At 41.7% G+C, this 25856-nt stretch overlaps 1 protein-coding gene across 3 annotated transcripts in view; it reads left to right on the forward strand.

The window, feature by feature from the left end:
* The window catches only part of LOC139576871 (adhesion G-protein coupled receptor D1-like), a 67283-nt gene extending 52337 nt beyond the window's left edge, over nt 1-14946 (forward strand). For 2 of the 3 annotated variants that reach the window (XM_071403422.1, XM_071403424.1), the window contains 11 exons: nt 33-156; nt 9043-9146; nt 9333-9444; nt 9594-9747; nt 10944-11010; nt 11212-11278; nt 11420-11511; nt 11655-11781; nt 11898-11939; nt 12862-12966; nt 13061-14946. In XM_071403422.1, the coding sequence (XP_071259523.1) occupies nt 33-156; nt 9043-9146; nt 9333-9444; nt 9594-9747; nt 10944-11010; nt 11212-11278; nt 11420-11511; nt 11655-11781; nt 11898-11939; nt 12862-12966; nt 13061-13156 (1090 nt within the window). In that variant the 3' untranslated portion in view covers nt 13157-14946. The remainder of the gene's footprint in view (nt 1-32; nt 157-9042; nt 9147-9332; nt 9445-9593; nt 9748-10943; nt 11011-11211; nt 11279-11419; nt 11512-11654; nt 11782-11897; nt 11940-12861; nt 12967-13060) is intronic. The other variant, XM_071403423.1, reaches the window with a different exon arrangement.
* The last annotated feature ends 10910 nt before the right edge of the window (nt 14947-25856 follow it).

Raw genomic sequence — 25856 nt, forward strand, 5'->3', positions numbered from 1 at the left:
GACTGGCTGGCTGCCTATCTATCTTCTGTCAGTTCAAAGGAGGGTGTTTGGTCCAATGAGGGCTGTGTGCGGTCCGAAGGGAACATGTCCTACTCGGTGTGTCTGTGTAATCATCTCACCAACTTCGCCATCCTCATGCAGGTGGTGCCCATGGAGGTAAGATCCCCTCTCCTCTCCTCCACAATGTGTCCCATGCAGACACTCGCTGTGTGTGTGTACCTCTTTGTTCTTGTTTATCCATCAGTGCACCACAGTATGTGATTTAAGTGTATTTGGACAGGGGTCTGTGGTTCACCACACAATAACTTCCCCCTCCCCTTCCAGAGGTCCTGGCTCTGTTAGAGTTTTCAGCATTCCTCTCCTGTAGGTCATTTATGGGTCCAGAGTAACAATGTTGGTTTCACTAGTGCTTTAATAGGACATTGCTGCGGACTACCATAATGAGGTGTGGTCCTTTGGGCCTTGACATCAAATCAAATTTATTTATATAGCCCTTCTTACATCAGCTGATATATCAAAGTGCTGTACAGAAACCCATCCTAGAACCCCACACAGCAAGCAATGCAGGTGTAGAAGCACGATGGCTAGGAAAAACTCCCTAGAAAGGCCAAAACCTAGGAAGAAACCTAGAGAGGAACCAGGCTATGAGGGGTGGCCAGTCCTCTTCTGGCTGTGCCGGGTGGAGATTATAACAGAACATAGCCAAGATGTTCAAATGTTCATAAATGACCAGCATGGTCAAATAATAGTAATCACAGTGAACAGGTCAGGGTTCCATAGCCGCAGGCGGAACAGTTGAAACTGGAGCAGCAGCACGGCCAGGTGGACTGGGGACAACAAGGAGTCATCATGCCAGGTAGTCCTGAGGCATGGTCCTAGGGCTCAGGTCCCCCGAGAGAGAGAAAGAAAGAAAGAAAGAAAGAAAGAAAGAAAGAGAGAAAGAGAGAATTAGAGAGAGCATACTTAAATTCACACAGGACACCGGATAAGACAGGAGAAATACTCCAGATATAACAGACTGACCCTAGCCCCCCGACACATAAACTACTGCAGCATAAATACTGGAGGCTGAGACAGGAGGGGTCAGGAGACACTGTGGCCCCATCCTATTATGATACCCCCGGACAGGGCCAAACAGGCAGGATATAACCCCACCCACTTTGCCAAAGCACAGCCCCCACACCACTAGAGAGATATCTTCGACCACCAACTTACCATCCTGAGACAAGGCCGAGTATAGCCCACAAAGATCTCCACCACGGCACAACCCAAGGGGGGGGGCGCCAACCCAGACAGGAAGACCATGTCAGTGACTCAACCCACTCAAGAGACGCACTCCTCCTAGTGACGGCATGGAAGAGCACCAGTAAGCCAGTGACTCAGTCCCTGTAATAGAGTTAGAGGCAGAGAATCCCAGTGGAGAGAGTGGAACCGGCCAGGCAGAGACAGCAAAGGCGGTTCGTTGCTCCAGTGCCTTTCCGTTCACCTTCACACTCCTGGGCCAGACTACATTCAATCATAGGACCTACTGAAGAGATGAGTCTTCAATAAAGACTTTAAGGTTGAAACCGAGTCTGCGTCTCTCACATAGGTAAGCAGACCATTCCATAAAAATTTAGCTCTATAGGAGAAAGCCCTGCCTCCAGCTGTTTGCTTAGAAATTCTAGGGACAATTAGGAGGCCTGCGTCTTGTGACCGTAGTGTACGTGTAGGTATGTACGGCAGAACCAAATCGGTAAGATCGGTAGGAGCAAGCCCATGTAATGCTTTGTAGGTTAGCAGTAAAACCTTGAAATCAGCCCTTGCCTTAACAGGAAGCCAGTGTAGGGAGGCTAGCACTGGAGTAATATGATACTTTTTTGGGGTTCTAGTCAGGATTCTAGCAGCCGTATTTAGCACTAACTGAAGACTATTTAGTGCTTTATCCGGGTAGCCGCAAAGTAGAGCATTGCAGTAGTCTAACCTAGAAGTAACAAAAGCATGGATTAATTTTTCTGCATCATTTTTGGACAGAACATTTCTGATTTTTGCAATGTTATGCAAATGGAAAAAAGCTGTCCTTGAAACAGTCTTGATATGTTCGTCAAAAGAGAGATCAGGGTCCAGAGTAACGCAGAGGTCCTTTACAGTTTTATTTGAGACGACTGTACAACCATCAAGATTAATTGTCAGATTCAACAGAAGATCTCTTTGTTTCTTGGGACCTAGAACAAGCATCTCTGTTTTGTCCGAGTTTAAAAGTAGAACGTTTGCAGCCATCCACTTCCTTATGTCTGAAACACAGGCTTCCAGCGAGGGCAATTTTGGGGCTTCACCATGTTTCATTGAAATGTACAGCTGTGTGTCATCCGCATAGCAGTGAAAGTTAACATTATGTTTTCGAATGACATCCCCAAGAGGTAAAATATGTAGTGAAAACAATAGTGGTCCTAAAACGGAACCTTGAGGAACACCGAAATGTACAGTTAATTTGTCAGAGGACAAACCATTCACAGAGACAAACTGATATCTTTCCGACAGATAAGATCTAAACCAGGCCAGAACTTGTCCGTGTAGACTAATTTGGGTTTCCAATCTCTCCAAAAGAATGTGGTGATCGACGGTATCAAAAGCAGCACTAAGGTCTAGGAGCACGAGGACAGATGCAGAGCCTCGGTCTGTGACGCCATTAAAAGGTCATTTACCACCTTCACAAGTGCAGTCTCAGTGCTATGATGGGGTCTAAAACCAAACTGAAGCATTTCGTATACATTGTTTGTCTTCAGGAAGGCAGTGAGTTGTTGTGCAACAGCTTTTTCTAAAAAAATGTAGAAGAATGGGAGATTCGATATAGGCCGATTCGTTTTTTATATTTTCTGGGTCATGGTTTGGCTTTTTCAAGAGAGGCTTTATTACTGCCACTTTTAGTGAGTTTGGTACACATCCGGTGGATAGAGAGCTGTTTATTATGTTCAATATAGGAGGGCCAAGCACAGGAAACAGCTCTTTCAGTAGTTTAGTTGGAATAGGGTCCAGTATGCAGCTTGAAGGTTTAGAGGCCATGATTATTTTCATCATTGTGTCAAGAGATATAGTACTAAAACACTTGAGTGTCTCCCTTGATCCTAGGTCCTTGCAGAGTTGTGCAGACTCAGGACAACTGAGCTTGGGAGGAATACGCAGATTTAAAGAGGAGTCGGAAGACTTCCAGTTTAGTGTGGCGCCATTTCCGTTCCAATTTTCTGGAAGCTTGCTACAGAGCTCGGGTATTTTCTGTATACCAGGGAGCTAGTTTCTTATGAAAAATGTTTTTAGTGTTTAGGGGTGCAACTGCATCTAGGGTATTGCGCAAGGTTAAATTGAGTTCCTCAGTTAGGTGGTTAACTGATTTTTGTCCTCTGACATCCTTGGGTAGGCAGAGGGAGTCTGGAAGGGCATCAAGGAATCTTTGGGTTGTCTGAGAATTTATAGCACGACTTTTGATGCTCCTTGGTTGGGGTCTGAGCAGATTATTTGTTGCGATTGCAAACGTAATAAAATGGTGGTCCGATAGTCCAGGATTATGAGGAAAAACATTAAGATCCACAACATTTATTCCATGGGACAAAACTAGGTCCAGAGTATGACTGTGGGAGTGAGTAGGTCCGGAGACATGTTGGACAAAACCCACTGAGTTGATGATGGCTCCGAAAGCCTTTTGGATTGGGTCTGTGGACTTTTCCATGTGAATATTAAAGTCAACAAAAATTTGAATATTTTCTGCTATGACTACAAGGTCCGATAGGAATTCAGGGAACTCAGTGAGGAACGCTGTATACTGCCCAGGAGGCCTGTAAACAGTAGCTATAAAAAAGTGATTGAGTAGGCTGCATAGATTTCATGACTAGAAGCTCAAAAGATGAAAACTGCATTGTGGAATGCAGTGATTGGTTTTCACCATGCATAATGGGACCCATCTCGTCCAAAAAGTTCATCAAGACTCTAGGAAGAATGTTCTATGGACAGATGATTCAAAAGTGTTAGTTTTTGGACGACATGGGTCCCATTATGTCTGGCGAAAACCAAACACTGCATTCCACAGTAAGAACCTCATACCAACGGTCAAGCATGATGGTGGTAGTGTGATTGTTTGAGGATGCTTTGCCGCCTCGGAACCTGGACGACTTGCCTTAATAGATGGAACCATGAATTCTGCTCTGTATCAGAGAATTCTACCGGAGAATGTCAGGCCATCTGTCTGTGAGCTGAAGCACAGCTGGGTCATGCAGCAAGACAATGAATCAAAACACACAATCAAGTCTACATGAAAATGGCTAAAAAGCAACACATTTGAAGTTTTGGAGTAGCCTAGTCAAAGTCCAGACCTAATCCCAATTGAGATGTTGTGGCAGGACTTGAAACGAGCAGTTAATGCTTGAAAACCCACAAATGTTGCTGAGTTACAGCAGTTCGGCATTGAAGAGTGGGACAACATTCCTCCACAGCGATATGAGAGACTGATCAACAACTACAGGAAGCGCTTTCATCCAAAACATTGGCTCATCGAGGGCTGTGAGATGCCAATGGCAAGCTCCCGCTGAAAGTGACGATTGTCAAAAACCCGAGGGCGGATAGCATGTAGGAATGGCATATGTTTGCCTTTCTAAAGTAGGTGTTAATAGAAGGAACTATGAATTCTGCTCTATATCAGAGAATTCTGAAGGAGAATGTCAGGCCTGTCTGTGAGCTGAAGTTGATCACAGTTTAGTCATGCAGCAAGACAATGATCCAAAATAGGCAAGTCTGCATGAAAATGGTTAAAAAGCAACACATGAAGTTTTGGAAGTCCAGACCTAATCCCAATTGAGATGTTGTGGCAGGACTTGAAACCAACAGTTCATGCTTGAAAAACCACAAATGTCTCTATGTAAAGCAGTTCTGCATGCAATACTTGGCTAACATTCCTCTACAGTGATGTGAGAGACTGATCAACAACTACAGGAAGCATTTGGTTGCAGTCATTGCAGCTAAAGGTGGCACAACAAGTTATTGAGTGTAAGGGGGAATTACTTTTTCACACAGGGGCATTGTGTGTTGCATGACTTTGTTAATTAAATAAATTAAACAAATACGTAATTGTTGTTATTTGTTCACTCAGGTTCCCTTTACCTAATATTAGGTTTTGGTTGAAGATTTCATAACATTCAGTATAAAAAATATGCAAAAGTAGTGATTCGGTCTTGAACACATTAGTAGGGGGCAAATACTTTTTCACAGCACTGTATGTATGTGTGTGGCGTAAGGCTTGTTGTTGTTTTATTTAGCAGATGTTATTTACAGACATTGAGGTTTGATTCTTCATTAACTTTAGCGTGCGCCTTGTCATTAGGACAGTGGAGCAGTCACAGCGTTCCAGAATATTGATGAGTGGGATGTTCCCATCCAGCTGAGGGATAAAGCTGCTGCCCACTGATTAGGTAGTGACTGGAGGAAAGTATAGCATCAAGGAGACGACTGCTGCAATAGGCCTACATTACTGAGCAGAAAGGACGGTTTTCCTTTTCTATTTTGGCAATCCATTCAAGATGGATGGTCGGTCACCACACTCAAAGGATAAATATTCCTTGGGCCTCATTTATCAATATCTATAATTACGAACGAAATTTAGAATGTTCGTACGCATAAAAAAAGGTGTGATTTATCAAACAATCCCCATACTAGCATCAATCATATACACACTAGTAGTAGATACCATTACCGATTGTTCTCAGTGCTCGTGCATGACCTTGGCTAGTTGCATTTCGAAACGCACATAACTGACCACATATGGTCAAACCCATCACTTTAAAGCCGGTGGGGAATATACAACGTCGTACCATGAAATACCACCGCGCAACCACAAAAATATAAGATTTAGCAATAGCAAATATTCTTCAAATGATTAGCTAACACTCACCAATAAGCCACCCATCCTAAACAGCTCCCTCTTGTAGGTGTTTAGGCCAACATTGCTGTTCTGCAGAATGAACGAGTCGTGCATTCCACCGAGCCAATTTGCCACCACACTCAGCAGATTATTTTACCCATAACATAACCTATCACCTTCGCATTAAGAGTGGAAGTATTCTTTTGTTCACATAGTTGAACTCGTTTTGGGATGGTGCTTTTATGGCGTTGTGGGTGCCGTCTATTGTTCCGTTCGTATTTGGGAATTCATTGATAGCAAAGAAAACGCTCTTAACTTAAACCTATTGTGCGATGGTGTATGGAAATTGCATGATACTGTTAATTTTGCCTATGATTTCATCCAAAACATTGGCTCATCGAGGGCTGTGAGATGCCAATGGCAAGCTCCCGCTGAAAGTGACGATTGTCAAAAACCCGAGGACTGATAGCATGTAGGAATGGCATGCGTTTGCCTTTCTAAAGTAGGTGTTAATAGAAGGAACTAGAGAATTCTGAAGGAGAATGTCAGGCCATCTGTCTGTGAGCTGAAGCTGATCACAGTTTAGTCATGCAGCAAGACAATGATCCAAAATAGGCAAGTCTGCATGAAAATGGTTAAAAAGCAACACATGACGTTTTGGAAGTCCAGACCTAATCCCAATTGAGATGTTGTGGCAGGACTTGAAACCAACAGTTCATGCTTGAAAAACCACAAATGTGGGTCCTAAACAATATCATAACCTCCATCGATAAAAGACAATACTGTGCAGCCGTCTTCATCAACCTTTGTTTCTCAAATGACTGCCTCGCCTGGTTCACCAACTACTCTGACAGAGTTCAGTGTGTCAAATCGGAGGGCCTGTTGTCCGGATCTCTGGCAGTCTCTATGGGGGTGCCACAGGGTTCAATTCTCGGGCCGACTCTTTTCTCTGTATACATCAATGATGTCGCTCTTGCTGCTGGTGATTCTCTGATCCACCTCTACGCAGACGACACCATTCTGTATACTTCTGGCCCTTCTTTGTACACTGTGTTAACAAACCTCCAGATGAGCTTCAATGACATACAACACTCCTTCCGTGGCAGCCAACTGCTCTTAAATGCAAGTAAAACTAAATGCATGCTCTTCAACCGATCGTTGCCCGCACCTGCCCGCCCGTCTAGCATCACTACTCTGGACGGTTCTGACTTAGAATATGTGGACAACTACAAATACCTAGGTGTCTGGTTAGACTGTAAACTCTCCTTCCAGACTCACACTAAGCATCTCCAATCCAAAATTAAATCTAGAATCGGCTTCCTATTTTGCAACAAAGCATCCTTCACTCATGCTGCCAAACATACCCTCGTAAAAGTGACTATCCTAATGATCCTTTACTTCGGCAATGTCATTTACAAAATAGCCTCCAACACTCTACTCAGCAAATTGGATGTAGTCTATCACAATGCCATCTGTTTTGTCACCAAAGCCCCATATACTACCCACCACTGCGACCTCTATGCTCTCATTGGCTGGCCCTCGCTTCATATTCGTCGCCAATCTCACTGGCTCCAGGTCATCTATAAGTCTTTGCTAGGTAAAGCCACACCTTATCTCAGCTCACTGGTCACCATAGCAGCACCCACCCATAGCACGCACCCAGCAGGTATATTTCACTGGTCATCCCCAAAGCCAACTCTTCCTTTGGCCGCCTTTCCTTCCAGTTCTCTGCTGCCAATGACTGGAACGAATTGCAAAAATCACTGAAGCTGGAGTCTTAAAATTCCCTCGCTAACTTTAAGCATCAGCTGTCAGAGCAGCTTACAGATCATTGCACCTGTACACAGCCTATCTGTAAATAGCCCATCCAACTACCTCATCCCCATGTTGTTATTTATTTTTTGCTCTTTTGCACCCCAGTATCTCTACTTGCACATTCATCTTCTGCACATCTATCACTCCAGTATTTAATTGCTAAATTGTAATTATTTTGCCACTATGGCCTATTTATTGCCTTACCTCCCTAATCTTACTACATTTGCACACACTGTGTATAGACTTCTCTGTTGTGTTATTGACTGTACGTTTGTTTGTCCCATGTGTAACTCTGTTTGGGTCGCACTGCTTTGCTTTATCTTGGCCAGGTCGCAGTTGTAAATGAGAACTTGTTCTCAACTGGCCTACCTGGTTAAATAAAGGTGAAAAAAATACAGGTTGTGTGTTCCATAACTTTGTTAATTAAATAAATTAAATAAGTATACATTTTTGGGGTTATTTGTAAACTCAGGTTCCCTTTATCTAATATTAGGTTTTGGTTGAAGATCTGATAACATTCAGTGTCGAAAATATGCAAAAATAGAAAGAATCTGAAAGGGGGCAAATCATTTTTCATGGCACTGTACATGAAAAAGACAGACAGGCGGACACATTTGCATACAGACACACACACAGAAAGATAAATGGGGAATCATCCTTGACATACAAGGACAGAAAATATGTGCAGCAGCATAGTTTGAGAATGGACCTCATTCAGAAACAAGGTCAGGGGCATGCTCTTTCTTTACTTTGCTGGTAGTTGTCTCCTGCCACAGCAGCTTTACAATGGTGACAGAGTGTTAGCCAGTCCAGTCCGGCACAGAGGTCTAGTAATGAGGGTCGCTGCTCCCTGTTAAAGCCCAGCACATCATACTGTACCACACCACTCTGCTGGCACTTGCACTGGCACTGGCACTGGCCAGGCATGTTGGACAGGACTCAAAGCTCGGAGGGGGTCACACATATTGGAGTCACTTCCTGCCATGGAGGCTAACCATGCAATAAAAGCAACACAATGACCTCCTATATAGTGGCATGGTCAGGAGTATGGGCAAAATCTTCTAATTGTCTGACATTTAACAATGTCACTTACTTTAAACATCTCACAGAGGGCAGTGATGGTTCATAGTGAAGCTCCACTCACTGATTCCCTATAAAATCAATATTTTAGTTTAATGCTCTTCTCACTTCAGCTTTATGTTATTTCCCATAGTAATGTGTTCAATGCAACATATTCTGGTCTGCATCCTTTTGAAATGAATCAGCCTTAACATGAATCGAAACATCAAATTTGTGTCTGGAATGTTTTACTGAATCGTGATGTGATTCTCACCTTTGCACAGCTTTCCAAGACCCACCAGGTGGCACTATCAACCATCAGTTACACTGGCTGTGCCATCTCCATCTTTTGTCTGACCATCACTCTGGTGACGTTTGCAATCCTGTCGTGAGTATCCCTCCATCTTTATTGTTCACTGACTCAGTCAAAATAAACGTATCAAAGCACCTCACGTGTGTTGTGTGCCACACATGCTCTGTATAAGTGGTATTCACCCCATTATGATTAAATGTTATGTCAAACGTATTTGATACATTTCTTGTAATATTACTTATCATTTGTGTGGCCTTGCAGGACAGTGAGCACTATCTGTAACCAACGCTACCACATCCATGCCAACCTGTCCTTTGCCATTCTGGTTGCCCAGATCTTGCTGCTCATCAGCTTCCGCTTTGACCCGGGCACGGTAAGCACCTCATAACCACAGCCAGAGTATTTCACTGGCTAGAACCAGGAAGGGATTTTGTACCTACTGTATGATGATGAAGAGGAAACAAAGCATGATGATGATGACAACTGTGATCATGATGTAGCCTAACCCCTTTCCTCTCCCAGCTGCCCTGTAAGGTGATGGCTGTGCTGCTCCACTTCTTCTTCCTGAGTGTGTTTGCCTGGATGCTGGTGGAGGGCCTGCACCTCTACAGCATGGTCATCAAGGTTTTCGGCTCCGAGGGCAGCAAGCATTTCTACTACTACGGGATTGGCTGGGGTACATCTTGTAACTGTATTAATTGACCTTTTTAGGCACACATGTCTTACTGACAATGATGTGATTCCCATTCGGATCAAACTTGCTCAATCTGTGTTTCCACTTATACCTGTAGTTATATGCAACAATCTGCTTTGTAGGGTTGCAACATTCCAGTTACTTTCCCAAAATTCTCAAGTTCTCCAGAAATCCCGGTTGGAGGATTCCAGGGTTACCTGCTCATCCCCTCCTAACTCAAGGAATCCTCCAACTGGGATTTCTGGAATACCAGGGAATTTTGGGAAAGTAACTGGAATTTTGCAACCGTACTGCTCTGCATCAAAAGATTGATACTTTACAATGTTTGGCACAATTAAAAGGATGACCTTTTGGGATGACCTTTTGGGTCTGGTTTTAGCAGACCTCTGGTTTGGCCTTGAGACTGCCCTGGTCTCTGTGGGCCAGAGTGGACAGACAGACAGGATAGTGTGTGTGTGTGTGTGTGTGTGTGTGTGTGTGTGTGTGTGTGTGTGTGTGTGTGTGTGTGTGTGTGTGTGTGTGTGTGTGTGTGTGTGTGTGTGTGTGTGTGTGTGTGTGTGTGTGTGTGTGTGTGTGTGTGTGTGTGTGTGTGTTTAGCTGTCTGGGAACAGCCTCCACATGCTGGAGTGATTATTGGAAATAAGATCCCATTTTTATCATTTCCTATGTTGTTGGCTGAAGTAATGCTGCGATTTGTGGCCAGCTACAAATGAAGTAGCATAGACGTGTCCAGCAGCTGGAAATATAGCTGTTAGGACATCTGAGTTTTGTCGTTTACAGCTCCTGTTATTAGCAGTGAAAAAAGGCTTCTGATCCTTTATTCTTAATTTCCTCTTTTGGCGTAACAGTTTAATTGTTCTGTGCCGGGGAAGTCTGGAAATCTCTGTGGACTCAGTAAGTCATTACAACATTAAACAAAGAAGCTTTACCAATAATATAACCATGTTGGTGGAAATGAGTAATGACAATTTACCACAGAAAACCCTCATTAAAAATCCTGTGTCCTCTACTCTCGGTCTGTCTAACTTTCATCTAATACTCTTTGCCAAACTTGATTTGGACAGCATTAGACTGAAGTCAATATAAGGATGCACACACTGGACAATGTAATGTTACAGATGTCATGATGTGTGTGATATCTCTATATCTTGTGATTAACATTTCCCCTCTTCACCCAGGGTCTCCACTGGTGATCTGTGTGGTTTCTATGACATCAGCCTTGGACAGCTACGGAGAGGTTGGGAAGTAAGACACTGTCAACACACTCTAACCTGGACATTCAAAACCACTTGGTAGCACTTTGTGCCATTGAATAGGGTTAAGATATCGATACTGGTGCCATGAAACAGCCATTTATGTATAAGTAGTTTACACCAACAGGGGAAATGGGAAGTATAATGTGAGGGATGTCAACCAAGCTTGTTTTGTCTCTCCTCTCTCCCTCAGCTGTTGGCTGTCTTTGAAGATCGGGGCTATTTGGGCCTTTGTGGCACCAGCACTGTTTGTCATTGTGGTAAGAGAACTGAAGCAATCACCACTATAGTTGACTTCAGTTCTTATTGAACAACTAATTAAGTGCTTGAGCTCAAGCTTTTTATTGATAAAAGTGATTTTTTGATATTAACTGATGTGTGTTGTTTTCTCTCTGTCTCAGGTGAATATTGTGATTCTTATATCTGTGACGAGGATCATCTCTCGTATTAGTTCAGAGAATTACAAGGTTCATGGAGATGCCAACGCAGTCAAGTGAGTCATCGACTCTGTCCTAAAACCTTCATGGTGATAATGCTATCCTGACTCACTCAGTCAGAATGATATGAATACAGTACTTATTACATCGTTTGCAGATAGTTGACACTTAGTGTGTTTGTGCCTCTCTGTGTGTATAGGCTGACTGCAAAGGCAGTGGCTGTACTCCTTCCTATTCTGGGCATCTCCTGGATCTTTGGGGTACTGGCCATCAACGATCACTCACTGATGTTCCAGTACATGTTTGCTGTGTTCAACTCATTACAGGTCAGTAGCCTACTGTAAATGTACCATTATTCAATCCAATACGGTACATCAAATTGGTCTTTATTAATAGCCTTTATTTACGGTAATTGACTGCAATCATGTGGATCTTTCTAAAGGGATTCTTTATTTTCCTCTTCCATTGTCTTCTCAACTCTGAGGTAAGACACACCCTTCATGTTGTTATAGTGTTGATATATACTGAACAAAAATATAAACGCAACATATAAAGTGTTGGCCCCATGTTTCATGGGCTGAAATAAAATATCCCAGAAATGTTCCATATGCAGAAAAAGCGTATTTCTCTCAAATTTTGTGCACAAATGTGTTTTCATCCCTATTAATGAGCATTTCTCCTTTGCCAAGATAAGCCATCCACCTGACAGGTGTGCCATATCAAGAAGCTGATTAAACAGCATGATCATTACACAGGTGCACCTTGTGCTGGGGATAATAAAAGGCCACTAAAATGTGCAGTTTTGTCACGCAACATAATGCCACAGATATCTCAACTTTTGAGGGAGTGTGCAATTGGCATGCTGACTGCAGGAATGTCCACCAGAGCTGCCAGAGAATAATTTAATGTTAATTTCTCTACCATAAGCCACCTCCAACGTTGTTTTAGAGAATTTGGCAGTACATCCAACCGGCCTCACAACCACGTGTATCCACGCCAGCACAGGACCTCCACATCCGGCTTCTTCACCTGCGGGATCATCTGACACCAGCCACCCAGACAGCTGATGGAACTGAGGAGTATTTCTGTCTGTAATAAAGCCCTTTTGTGAGGAAAAACTCATTCTGATTGGCTGGGCCTGGCTCCCCAGTGGATGGGTCTATGTCCTCCCAGGCCCACCCATGGCTGCGCCCCTGCCCATTCATGTGAAATCCATAGATTAGGGCCTAATGAATTTATTTCAATTAACTGAATTCCTTATGAGTTTTAACTCAGTAAAATCATTGAAATTGTTGCATATTGCGTTTAGATTTTTGTTCAGTATAGTTTCTGTTTTGTTTCTAATGTCTGGGGAGGTTTATGAAATATTGCACCTGTTATTGGGCGTTCTCATGGTTTTGCTGTAGGTCAGAGCTGCCTTCAAGCACAAAACCAAGGTGTGGTCGCTTACCAGCAGCTCCATTCGCAATATCAATGTGAAACCCTTCAACTCTGATGTTGTGAGTACCAAGGTAGAGGGGTCTAATTGGGTAAGAAGAAAGACTTGAATTCAACTTAGAACTTTAAATGTGAGATCAATCATTTACTCTCCTTTTTCTCTCATAGATTAATGGAAACAGAGGAGGCGTGAGCCCCACAAAGATGAACACATGGGACAAAAGCACCTACTCAGCCAATCGGATCGACCTGTCCGCTGTGTAAAACTACAGGACTTCGCTTCCAATAATAACGGAAGTAGGATGCCATGCCAACCTTGGGTTCACTAGATTCATTGACAAACACTTGCTTAAGTATTGTGTTGTTGCCCACTGTTATATGTGATGTATGATCCACTCTCATGGACTCAAAAGGAAAAGCCTTAGATAAGGGGGTGTGTTGTGGTGTAGCTACATAGTCAGGATGTCATGCGTCTTCATGTAGAGCTCTATACACAATGACTAACCATTCTTACAGCTTCCATAGCCCACAGCCTCCCACTCCCTTACTCCTCCACTATGCAATGATTTGATGTAAAGCTGTAACCCCAAAGGGGTACACCCTGAAGACAAAGACTCAAGGGGCTGTGCCTTTCAACTTCTTTAATAAAAGACAGCTGGCCAGACGCATATGCATTCTTAGAAAAAGGGTTCTTCTGCTGTCCCCATAGGAGCACCCTGTTTGGTTCCCATGTAAAACACTCTGTGGAAAGGGTTCTACATGTAACCCAAAAGGGTTCTACCTGGTAACAAAGAGGGTTCTACAAAGGGTTCACCTATGGGGAAAGCTGAAGAACCCTTTTAGGTTGTAGATAGCACCTTTTCTTTCTAAGAGTGTAGGGATGGGAATTCTGAGGGGACTTTGTGAGATTGTAAGAGCCCTTGGCCTTGAGAATTTAAAACATGCCATTAACTGTTTCAGATTGTTTGTGTCCAACAGTGTATAATGTCTTGAAATGTTTCTTCCCAAGTATGTGTCATAAATAATTATCAATTTGACCAGAGGCTATCCAATGTTTTGCATTGGTATATTTTGTGATATGTAAACATACGTTTAGCTTTAACTTTAAGTTTTATTGTTACTTTCAGAATGAATTATGGTTTTGACAAAGTCACAATGGAGGCTATAACAGCCTGGTAATGGGTTTGTGCAGGATGGTTATTCTATTACAGGGTCCTGGCTGGATGGTACATTAAGCATTATGTGTTGAACCAACCAATGAAAGAATAAATAACAATGTTCTTCTTTTCTGAAATATTTAATGTTCAGAAAGTGCAAAACATTGAATCTGGCACCAAACAAACGTGCCTTAGCACATACATACATACAGGGATGAATACTTTAATGTAAAAAGTGTAATCAAATCAAGACCCCCACAGTTAAATGTACTTATTTATGGATTTTGTCATTTACAGTTTTAAAAATTTGCAACGCATCAGAGCACACAAGTCACTCAATGCTCACAATGTTTGATATTCTGCCTCTCTTGAAGTTCTTTGTTGTTTCTTCTGACAATGATGAGTTGAGATGAGTTGACAATGCTATTTCCGAATGTACCTCATGTCTCTGTAAGCTGCATTATTTCGTGCTTTTTTATAAAATAGAGAAATATTGCGTTAGACATAGTTCTGTGAATTTGTATTCGTTTTCCATTTATCTTTTTAAATTACACAGATCATTTGATTTTTTATCATGATTTGTCTTTGAGGATACATAGTAATAGCATACACATGTATTTCACAAACACGAGTCCAGCAAAGTGTATTTTTGTTGAGTTTCACTGAGATTGGAGATGTCTTGTTTAAAGTCTTGATTTTTCTGACACTGTACCAACCCTTAGTCTCCTACAATAGGATTTACTTTATGAAATAATTGAAAAGCACTTCCTAGTCTTTCAGTATTTCAGAACAGACCATTCTATCATATGGACTGCATTTGTTTTGTTCTATAGTACTTCATGTTCAAGGTTTCTCTCTTATTTCTGTTGTGGAATAAAAATAGAAACAAAAAATGTATTGAATGTAATTCCTCTGTCAACAGTCCTCAGTAGCTAATGTATGTAAAAAAATAAAAAATAATAATAAGTACTGTTACACCTGCACTATCTACTGTAAGTAGAAACTCCCGTAAGAAGTTACCCAGCTGGCATATAACATTCTGAGAACCATGTGTTTCATAGAGCTTGGTGAGCGCGTGGTTTTCCCTTGGGTACTTTGCATACTACCTTCCCACAACCTTCTGGGAATGGTGCAGGATAGTTGCTTGGTTTTGGAACATTAGCACATTTAAGGAACTTGACAAAAAAACATTTTCTTGGTATTTCATTACTTTAACAGAACTTTTCATAAAAGTTCCAACATGGTTACATTTCATTTCGATTTTGTTAATGATCTAGTAATGTTTTCGAACTGGTTTGACATTGGGAATGTTCTCTAATTGTTCAGAGAACGTTAAGAAACAACATTCTTTTGTGGGAATTTCATTACTTCAGCATAACGTTTCCTACAGAGTTCCTCATGTTTCTATTTAAAGTCATCCTCAAATTGTACCAAGAACGTGAAGAAACATTCTGTGGGAATTTCATTACCTCAGCATAACGTTTCCTAAAGGTTTCCTCACTGTTCTATTTAAATTAATGTTCTCAAATTGTTCCGAGAACATTAAGAAAACTTTCGGTAAAAAAACACAAACAAACTTTAATAACGTTCAGAGAAGGTTCTAAGAATGTTATTTAAAAACATATACATTCCGTTCTCAGCATCAACAAAACTCTATGCTTGTTAGGTGTGTTGGCTCGCCCACTAATTGGCCACACCTGATCTAAATGAGTGCTTGTATTCTTTGAAATAGGGTCTGTTTGAATAGACTAGATGAACAGCTCTGAATGTGTAAAAAAAACATGGCATGCCTGCTCCATCCTGGTGGTGCAGTGGACTAATTCCATGGATAAAGAACAGAAGATTATAGGTTTGAATCTCACTGATGCCATGTCAAAATAATTAGAAATGTGTTTGCATGATCGAGCCCTTTCCTGTAGTCAAATAAACAAATCACCTCTAGTGGCCTCATGGGTGGAATGTTATATGGTTCATAATTAATATTATTTTTAAAAACCCACCGAAAATTCTGTGTTTATGTCAAAAGGTTTTGTTATATGTGACCGACTGCCTCGATTCAGTTATATGTAGCAACATTTTTCATAGTGTTTTTAACATTGGAAAAAAGTGTAGACTCAGAGCTACAAAATGGTATATCATACACTGCAGTTGAGGAACAATGGGAAAGTAATTCTGCCTTGAAAGTTGATCAACCCCGCTTTTGAGAAAAAGGGCACTTGAATATTTTTGTACACCTACTGGAGAGCTCTTTGTCTACACCTATTCAGCATCGTTCACATCCTCTTAAGCCTAGCCCCACCTATCTCTTTAAGGATTTACATGTGAGGCCATGTGCTAAACAGAGTGAATAAGGTAGTGTAGTAAACAACCAAAGATTTCAACACTAAAAGTGGTTTAAGTAGTAGCCTACAATAACGAAAAACTCTACACTTTATCTAGTCCTTGGCCTATATAATAATCTGGCTTTGAAAGTGTCCAGATAAAAATATATAAATATTTTATCATTATTAAATGATGCTTACCCAGACACTTGTCTAAATTGATGGGTCATGTGAAGGAAATGCTATAAACACCCCCCAGGCACATCTAGCTAAGTGGATGGGTCACTATTGTCTAGACAAGTACGCATGTTCAGGAAATACAATAGATGGCTGTAATCACCCCCAGATACACCTGGCTAACTTGATGGGTCATGTAATCATTCTCTTGCGAATTGAAGTCTTGCTAGTCTAGCTAGCTAGATAAATAATTAACAATAATCCCAACCCATAGCTACAGTACAAATGGATTGTCATAGTTAGCTACTATGAATGAAATGCTGGAGTATGAATCTGCAGGTAGCTAAAGCTAACCAACTAGGTTCAACGTTGGCTAGCTAGCTAACATTAGCCTATAACTAGCAATGCACATGTGTTTCTGAGATGCTAATAATATTAATACACAGACCATACACTTAATATTAGCTAGTGAGCCAGCAAGCTAACGTTTGCTAGCTAACCTTACACTTTAACTTGCAATGAAAATGACTGACAAAATTAGAAATGAATAGTATCTAAAAATGTAGCTAGACTCTTCGTCATTTAGCAGATGCTCTTATCCAGAGCGACTTACAGTAGTGAGTGCATACATTTTAATACTTTTCTCGTACTGGTCCCCCATTAGAATCGAACCCACAACCCTGGTGCTTGCTCCATGCTCTACCTAATGAGCTTCACGGCAGCGTGCCTTTTCCATTTGGTTTTTGATGCTAGCTACATCTTGTTTGGCCCGTTGTTGTGTCAAGTCAATCCGGTTCACAATGACCTTGTGCAGAAAATAGTCCATCACAACTTTTTCATACTGATCTTTGACGATAGCGCCTGCTAAATTCTGGGCTGCAATGTTGTTAAGAGCAGTTGCAACACTTTGCAGTTCTCCATGCTAACGTTAAGTCTTTAAAAAAAAGAAAGATAGAATCGTGCTACATGGCAGACCAATCCGAACTCATCTCTCAGCATGTACAGGCCACCCATTATCTCAGCCAATTATGGCTAGCGGGAAGATTCCTGTCTTTTTCCGTGGCTAAACCAGCTAGGCTTCTAACTTAACAATTGTATTCATAATTTAAATGATTGCATACACGTTTGTTATTATGGGACATGAAAGTTCACATGTTCCAGAAGGCATTTCTGCCCCAAATCGCATTAAAAAAAAATGCCTCCCTGGTGAAGTAGTGACAAGCGACATACACATTTAGTAGCTTCTTGAAACGGGTCACATATTTCAGTCTTCTGTGATGTACAGTTGAAGTCGGAAGTTTACATACACCTTAACCAAATACATTTAAACTCAGTTTTTCCACAATTCCTGACATTTAATCCTAGTAAAAATTCCCTGTCTTAGGTCAGTTAGGATCACCACTTTATTTTAAGAATGTAAAATGTAATAATAATAGTAGAGAGAATTATTTATTTTAGCTTTTATTTCTTTCATTACATTCCCAGTGTGTCAGAAGTTTACATAAACTCAATTAGTATTTGGTAGCATTGCCTTAAATTGTTTAACTTGGGTCAAACGTTTTAGGTAGCCTTCCACAAGCTGGGTGAATTTTGGCCCATTCCTCCTGACAGAGCTGGTGTAACTGAGTCAGGTTTGTAGGCCTCCCTCCTTGCTCGCACACGCTTTTTCAGTTCTGCCCACAAATTTTCTATAGGATTGAGGTCAGGGCTTTGTGATGGCCACTCCAAAACCTTGACTTTGTTGTCCTTAAGCCATTTTGCCACAACTTTGGAAGTATGCTTTAATCATTGTCCATTAGGAAAATCCCTTTTGCGACCAGGCTTTAACTTCCTGACTGATGTCTTGAGATATTGCTTCAATATATCCACATAATTTTCCTGCCTCATGATGCCATCTATTTTGTGAAGTGCACCAGTCCCTCCTGCAGCAAAACAGCCCCACAACATGATGCTGCCACCCCCGTGTTTCACGGTTGGGATGGTGTTCTTTGGCTTGCAAGCCTCACCTTTCTTCCTCCAAACATAACGATGGTCATTATGGCCAAACAGTTCTGTTTTTGCTTCATCAGACCAGAGGACATTTCTCCAAAAAGTACGATCTTTGTCCCCATGTGCAGTTGCAAACCGTAGTCTGGCTTTTTTATGGCGGTTTTGGAGCAGTGGCTTCTTCCTTGCTGAGCGGCCTTTCAGGTTATGTCGATTTAGGAGTCATTTTACTGTGGATGTAGATACTTTTGTACCTGATTCCTCCAGCATCTTCACAAGGTCCAGTGCTGTTGTTCTGGGATTGAGTTGCACATTTCGCACCAAAGTACGTTCATCTCTGGGAGACATAACGCATCTCCTTCCTGAGCGGTATGACGGCTGCGTGGTCCCATGGTGTTTATTCTTGCGTACTGTTGTTTGTACAGATGAACGCGGTACCTTCAGGCATTTGGATTGCTCCCAAGGATGAACCAGACTTGTGGAGGTCTACAATTCTTTTTATTTTCTGAAGTCTTGGCTGATTTCTTTTGATTTTCCCATGATTTCAAGCAAAGAGGCACTGAGTTTGAAGGTAGGCCTTGAAATACATCCACAGGTACACCTCCAATTGACTCAAATGATGTCAATTAGCCTATCAGAAGCTTCTGAAGCCATGACATCATTTTCTGGATTTTTCCAAGCTGTTTAAAGGCACAGTCAACTTAGTGTATGTATACTTTTGACCCACTGGAATTGTGATACAGTGAATTGTAAGTGAAATATTCTGTCTGTAAGTAATTGTTGGAAAAATTACTTGTGTCATTGCCAAAGTAGATGTCCTAACCGACTTGCCAAAACTATAGTTTGTTAACAAGAAATTGTGGAGTGGTTTAAGAATGAGTTTCAATGACTCCAACCTAAGTGTATGTAAACTTCCGACTTCAACTGTATATGAAGTGTAATATTGGGATGCAAACTCAAAATTGAATACATTTCAACTCTACAGTGCCTTCAGAAAGTATTCATACCCCTTGACTTATTTCACATTTTGTTGTGTTACAGCCTGAACACAAAATGGATTAAATATACCCCATATTTTTTTCATGAAAACATGTTTAGACATTTTTGTAAATGTATTGAAAATGAAAAACATCTCATTTACATGTGTATTCACACCCCTGAGTCAGTACTTTGTCAAAGCACCTTTGGCAGCTATTAGAGCTGCGAGTCTTTCCGGGTAAGTCTGTAAGAGCTTTCCACTCCTGGATTGTGCAACATCTACACATTATTATTTTCAACATTTTTCAAGCTCTGTCAAATTGGTTGTTGATCATTGCTAGACAACCATTAAGGTCTTGTCATAGATTTTCAAGTATATTTAAGTCAAACTGTAACTCAGCCACTCAGAAACATTCACTGTCTTCTTGGTAAGCAACTCCAGTGTATATTTGGCCTTGAGGTTTAGGTTATTGTCCTGCTGAAAGGTGAATTCACCTCCCAGTGTCAATGTGGAAAACATCAGAACCAGCTTTTCCTCCAGGATTTTGCCTGTGCCATTCCATTCCATTTTTTTATCCTAAAAAACTCCCCAGTCCTTAATGATTACAAGCATACCCATACTCAGCAATGTGTTGCATTTGCCCTGAACATAACACTTGTATTCAAGACAAAAATTATTATTTTTTGCCACATTTTTTGCAAACAGGATGCATGTTTTGGAATATTTGTATTGTGTACAGGCTTCATTCTTTTCACTCTGTCAATTATGCTAGTATTGTGGAGTAACTACAGTGTTGCTGATCCATCCTCAGTTTTTTCCTATCATAGCCATTGATAGGAAATTTTGTTTTTACATTCTTTTTTAAATCTAACTTTTTTTTAAAGTCACCATTGGCCTGATGGTGAAATCCCTGAGAGGTTTTTCTTCCCCTGAGTTAGGAATGACTCCTGTATCTTTGTAGTGACTGGGTGTATTGATACACCATCCAAAGTGTAATTAATAACTTCACCGTACTCAAAGGGATATACAACGTCAGATTTTTTTATTTTTACCCATCTACTAATAGGTGCCCTTCTTTGCGAGGCATTGGAAAACCTCCCTGGTCTTTATATTTGAATCGATGTTTGAAATTCACTGCTCGACTGAGGGACCTTACAGATAATTGTATGTGTGGGGTAAAGAAATAGTAGTAGTCATTCAAAAATCATGTTCAACACTATTATTGAACACATACATACATATTATTGAACACAGAAATAGTAGTAGTCATTCAAAAATCATGTTCAACACTATCATTAAAGAGAGGAGTAACAAAAAGCGGAAATATAGTTAAAATTAATCACTAACCTTTGATGATCTTCATCAGATGACACTCATAGGACATCATGTTACACAATACATGTATGTTTTGTTCGATAATGTGCATATCTATATCCACAAATCTCGGTTTACATTGGCGCCATGTTCAGAAATGCCTCCAAAATATCCAGAGAAATTGCAGAGAGCCACGTCAAATAACAGAAATACTCATCATAAACTTTGATGAAAGATACATGTTTTACATAGAATTAAAGATACACTTGTTCTTAATGCAACCGCTGTGTCAGATTTTTTTTTAACTTTACAGAAAAAGCACACCATGCAATAATCTGAGACTGCAATAATCTGAGACGGCGCTCAGATGTAACAACATTTCTCCGCCATGTTGGAGTCAACAGAAATACGAAATTACATCATAAATATTCCCTTACCTTTGATGATCTTCATCAGAATGCACTCCCAGGAATCCTAGTTCCACAATAAATCGTTGTTTTGTTCGATAATGTCCATTACTTATGTCCAAGTAGCTACTTTTGCTAGCATGTTTAGTACACATGTCCAAACGCTCGCGCAGATGCAGGCGAACGTTGGACGAAAACTTCAAAAAGTTATATTACAGGTCGAATAAACTTGTCAAACTAAGTACAGGATGTTGTTATCATAAATATTCAATAACGTTTCAACCGGAGAATTTCTTTGTGTCTACAGAAATAATGGAACGCAAGGCGATATCATTTGGAATGCGCGTGACCAAGAACTGGCACTCTGCCAGACCACTGACTGAAACACCCATCCGGTCCCACATCACAGTAGAGGCTTCATTCAATGTTCTACAGACTGTTGACATCTAGTGGAAGACAAACATATCCATATCTTACAGGGATTTGAATAGCCGATGAGCCGAACATCGACCAGCCTCAGAATTCTCACTTCCTGTTTGGATTTTCTCCTAGGTTTTTGCCTGCCATATGGGTTCTGTTATACTCACAGACATCATTCAAACAGTTTTAGAAACTTCAGAGTGTTTTCTATCCAATAGTAATAATAATATGCATATATTAGCATCTGGGACAGAGTAGGAGGCACTTCACTCTGGGCACGCTATTCATCCAAAAGTGAAAATGCTGCCCCCTATCACAAAGAAGTTTTAATGCCTAAGGAAATTAACTTCCATGTGTCCTATCTGTGCTTGCATCATCTAGCTTCACTTGCCAGAATCCTGATGAAGCATCTAGAATGAATAAAGCTGTGGTTGTGTTCATGAAAAGAGTGAATTTGGTGGGTAGGCTGGCGGAATATTTGTAAGGAATGTGTTGGTGCCGATTTCTCCCCTTTCGAGTCTTTCGACTAGAGTGGTAGTTGCAAATTTGCCTCCGTTTATTATGGATGATCAAATCCAGAAAGAACTGAGTTGGTTTGGTGAATTTGCTAGTGGTTTTCAGGCAGATGACGTGAAGCATGTTGTTTCGTTCCGGAGGCAAATGTTCATGTTTCTGAATAACAATGAACAACAGTTCAATATTGTGAGGGCCTTTTCTGTTAAACCTTACTAATGCTTTTGTACTAAAATATCCGTCTTTAAGCCTAGGCATTGGGCTTGAGTTTGTTAAAGAAACTAACTCATATAAGATAGAAAAGTGTGTGTGCGCATTAATAGAGGCCTGTTCTAAGTGTTCTGTGTGTATAGAATGACCCCATGATGTCTGGGCACTCAGCCAATACTTGACAGAAACGGACTGGTTCCTCTTAAGTTAACTGGAGACAGAGTAAAGGTTATATCCTGCAAACCAATGATAAAGCTATTGTTCTGTTTGGAGCCTGTTTCTGGGTGAAAGATACATGTTTTGTGTGTGTGTGTGTGTGTGTGTGTGTGTGTGTGTGTGTGTGTGTGTGTGTGTGTGTGTGTGTGTGTGTGTGTGTGTGTGTGTGTGTGTGTGTGTGTGTGTGTGTGTGTGTGTGTGTGTGTGTGTGTGTGTGTGTGTGTGTGTGTGTGTGTGTGTGTGTGTGTGAGAGACCAGTACGACCATACATCATCTGGGCCGACAGTCAAAGGCACCCCAAGGCAACTTGGGGGAACCGTTGAGCTACTGTTAGAGGAAGTATGTCTAGAGTGACTTCCTGTCATTCTGGCCCCTATTGTGCTCACTCAGTTGCGACAGACTGAGGTAACCTTTTCACTCAGTTGTCTCCCCTCACACACGCACACACACACACACACACATATAAGGTCACGTGTTTTACAGATGCTTGCATGGGGTAGCATGACTATATAAGGCATTGTACAGGAGGCTCTCACTCCATTTCACCTGAGTGGGTGGTGCGACCAGACGTTTTTAATCAAAATAATACAATGATTGATTATTGACTTTGACTCTCCTCATTATTAGTTAAAGGTAGAATTTCCACCACAATGTGCATTTTAAAGTAAGGCATGGGGAGGGGCTCTACGCAGGGTTTGCCAGCACAGATAGTCTACGGTGCTTTGAGTGTGGACATTTGGGGCATAAGAGCTTTACGTGCCCACATAAAGACCGTAGACAAGGTGAGAGTACAAGCGCCAGTGGGGGAAATTGAGGTCAAGGTGCAGGGAGCCATGAGACGCAGGCAGAAGAGGCTGGGCCTAGTCATGCTATGGATGGTGGTTTAGCTGAGGCTGGGTCTAGTCATGCTATGGATGGTGGATGTAGCTGAGGCTGGGTCTAGTCACATCATGGAACTTATGTTTATTGTGGTATAGCGTCATATAAGCAGAATTCAATATAATTCCAATGCAAGAACCCAAATGAAGCCCCTGGGTATAGCTACATATCGGTAGCCCATATCGGAAATAGATACATTCTATTATGGTTCTTGGTAGCTTATTGGTTTTCGTGGTTGTAAATTGAACTGTACGTATTGGAAACGTGTTTATGGTAGGCTGGCATTGCTTAATTGATTACGCGGGTCTAATTTGATCCACAGAAGTGTATTGTGCCATATTACAATGTGTTGCTTGAACTCATGAGCGCCCTGATTTTCCATGTTTGAAGCTGGCCTATAGGCTTATTTATTTGGCAAGACAGCAGTGCATGGCTGCATCTCACTGTAGTAGGCTGTAGGGTATTTTGGTTAATTGGCTCTCCATTCGCCTTTTGTTTTCTCTGTTTGTTTACTGTAACTGTAACTAGCCTAAATATAGATTGTGTCATGCCTTTATCGATCTGATATTTTGTTTACTAGGACTATTACTTGGTACCGCTGTTTTGCTCTGTTGGCATTCATTCGTTTGCATTCGCAGTTGTGTTTGTATTCTAACTTGGCTACTACTTTTAGCATTTAGTTTGCATGATTTTGGTAAGACAGCTATGTGTACGGCTGCATTCACATAGGCTAATTCACCTATTACAAATAGCCTATCTATTCGTTACCAAAATGGTGTTGTCACTTAAAGCACTCAATGATCCCGGGGTCTTGGCATTTAAACGTTAGGTTTCTTGTGGTTTAGCCTTATATAAGCAGAATTCAATATAATTCCAATGCAAGAACCCCCAAAAATGTTGCCCCCTTGCCAGTTTCAACTGCCCCCTTAGTCACTTTATCTTGGTGCCAGGTCTGCAGGAACACACACACAGCTAACAGGTGTCTGTTTGACTGCCATTGCCAAGCTGAGAACTTTCTGGACCCCTCATTACTCCCCCCACTCTCCATTCTACCCTTCCTGTCAAGTGCGTTGCCATACCTCCAAAATCACATCATTGTCATGCCTCCCTTGGAGGTCTGGAGAATTGTGTATTGCAAAAACAGTTTGAATGATCTGCTGGCTCCCAGTGGCAAGATTTTGATTGGATGTGACATTTCAAGAGTAGAAGGGGTGCTGTGTGTTATGTGCGTCACTGTTTTCTGTCAGGGTAGTTGTTGCATATGCTAGCTTCAAGTGCTAGTTTTCAAGTCATCACGTGTGGGCGACAGTCTGCAATTTATATTTATTGAAATTGAAAGTGGATTACGCTGGCAAAGTCAAACGTCACAACACGTTCTAAACCGCTCTGATGACAAACATACTTTTTTTCCATGTCTCCATTTGTCCACATGGCTGCTGGCTGCCACCAAAAATATTGTGAAGATTGCCCATTATTTCGTTTTTTGTAAGGACCCAAAAAACTGAGGCAGTTGGAAAAACCTATTCAAGTAAGTAAATAAAATTTTATAAAATATGTAAGATACTCAAAGTGAGAGAGCGGTGTGGAGCCTTCCTTTCTTTCCTTCCTCGAACAAATCGGCAGAACCATCTTGGTTTCAGAGACAGTCTTGATTTTTGCGACAAAACCGCCTCTTACAGCGGCCGCTGAGAAACCAGGGGAGACTGAAGAACTAACACTAATTGCTAATTTCCTAGCAGAGATGGAGAGCACACCTTCCTGTACAACTTGTTGAGTGGTGAAACCACTCCCCCTCCAATATAGCCACTGAATACCAAAACAAGTCACAAATTGCCATGCCCCTGGATCCTGGTTGATATGTCAAATTATGAGCAGTCCGCAGTTAAAGTAGATGGCAAAAAGACAGTACTAGACCACAACAAAAATACAAAAAATATATCAGGAGCTGCCAGAGCCGCCCGCCAGTCAGGAGCTGCCAGAGCCGCCCGCCAGTCAGGAGCTGCCAGAGCCGCCCGCCAGTCAGTAGCTGCCAGAGCCGCCCGCCAGTCAGGAGCAGCCAGAGCCGCCCGCCAGTCAGGAGCTGCCAGAGCCGCCTGCCAGTCAGGAGCTGCCTGAGCCGCCCGCCAGTCAGGAGCTGCCTGAGCTGCCCCTCAGTCATGAGCTGCCCTTCAGTCATGAGCTGCCCTTCAGTCCGGAGCTGCCCTTCAGTCCGGAGCTGCCCTTCAGTCATGAGCTGCCCTCAGTCCTGAGCTACCCCTCAGTCCTGAGCTACCTCTCAGTCATGAGCTACCCCTCAGTCATGAGCTACCCCTCAGTCATGAGCTACCCCTCAGTCATGAGCTACCCCTCAGTCATGAGCTACCCCTCAGTCCTGAGCTGCCCCTC

The sequence above is a fragment of the Salvelinus alpinus genome, chromosome 5 (assembly GCF_045679555.1).
Source record: "Salvelinus alpinus chromosome 5, SLU_Salpinus.1, whole genome shotgun sequence".
NCBI classification, from domain to species: Eukaryota; Metazoa; Chordata; class Actinopteri; order Salmoniformes; family Salmonidae; genus Salvelinus; species Salvelinus alpinus.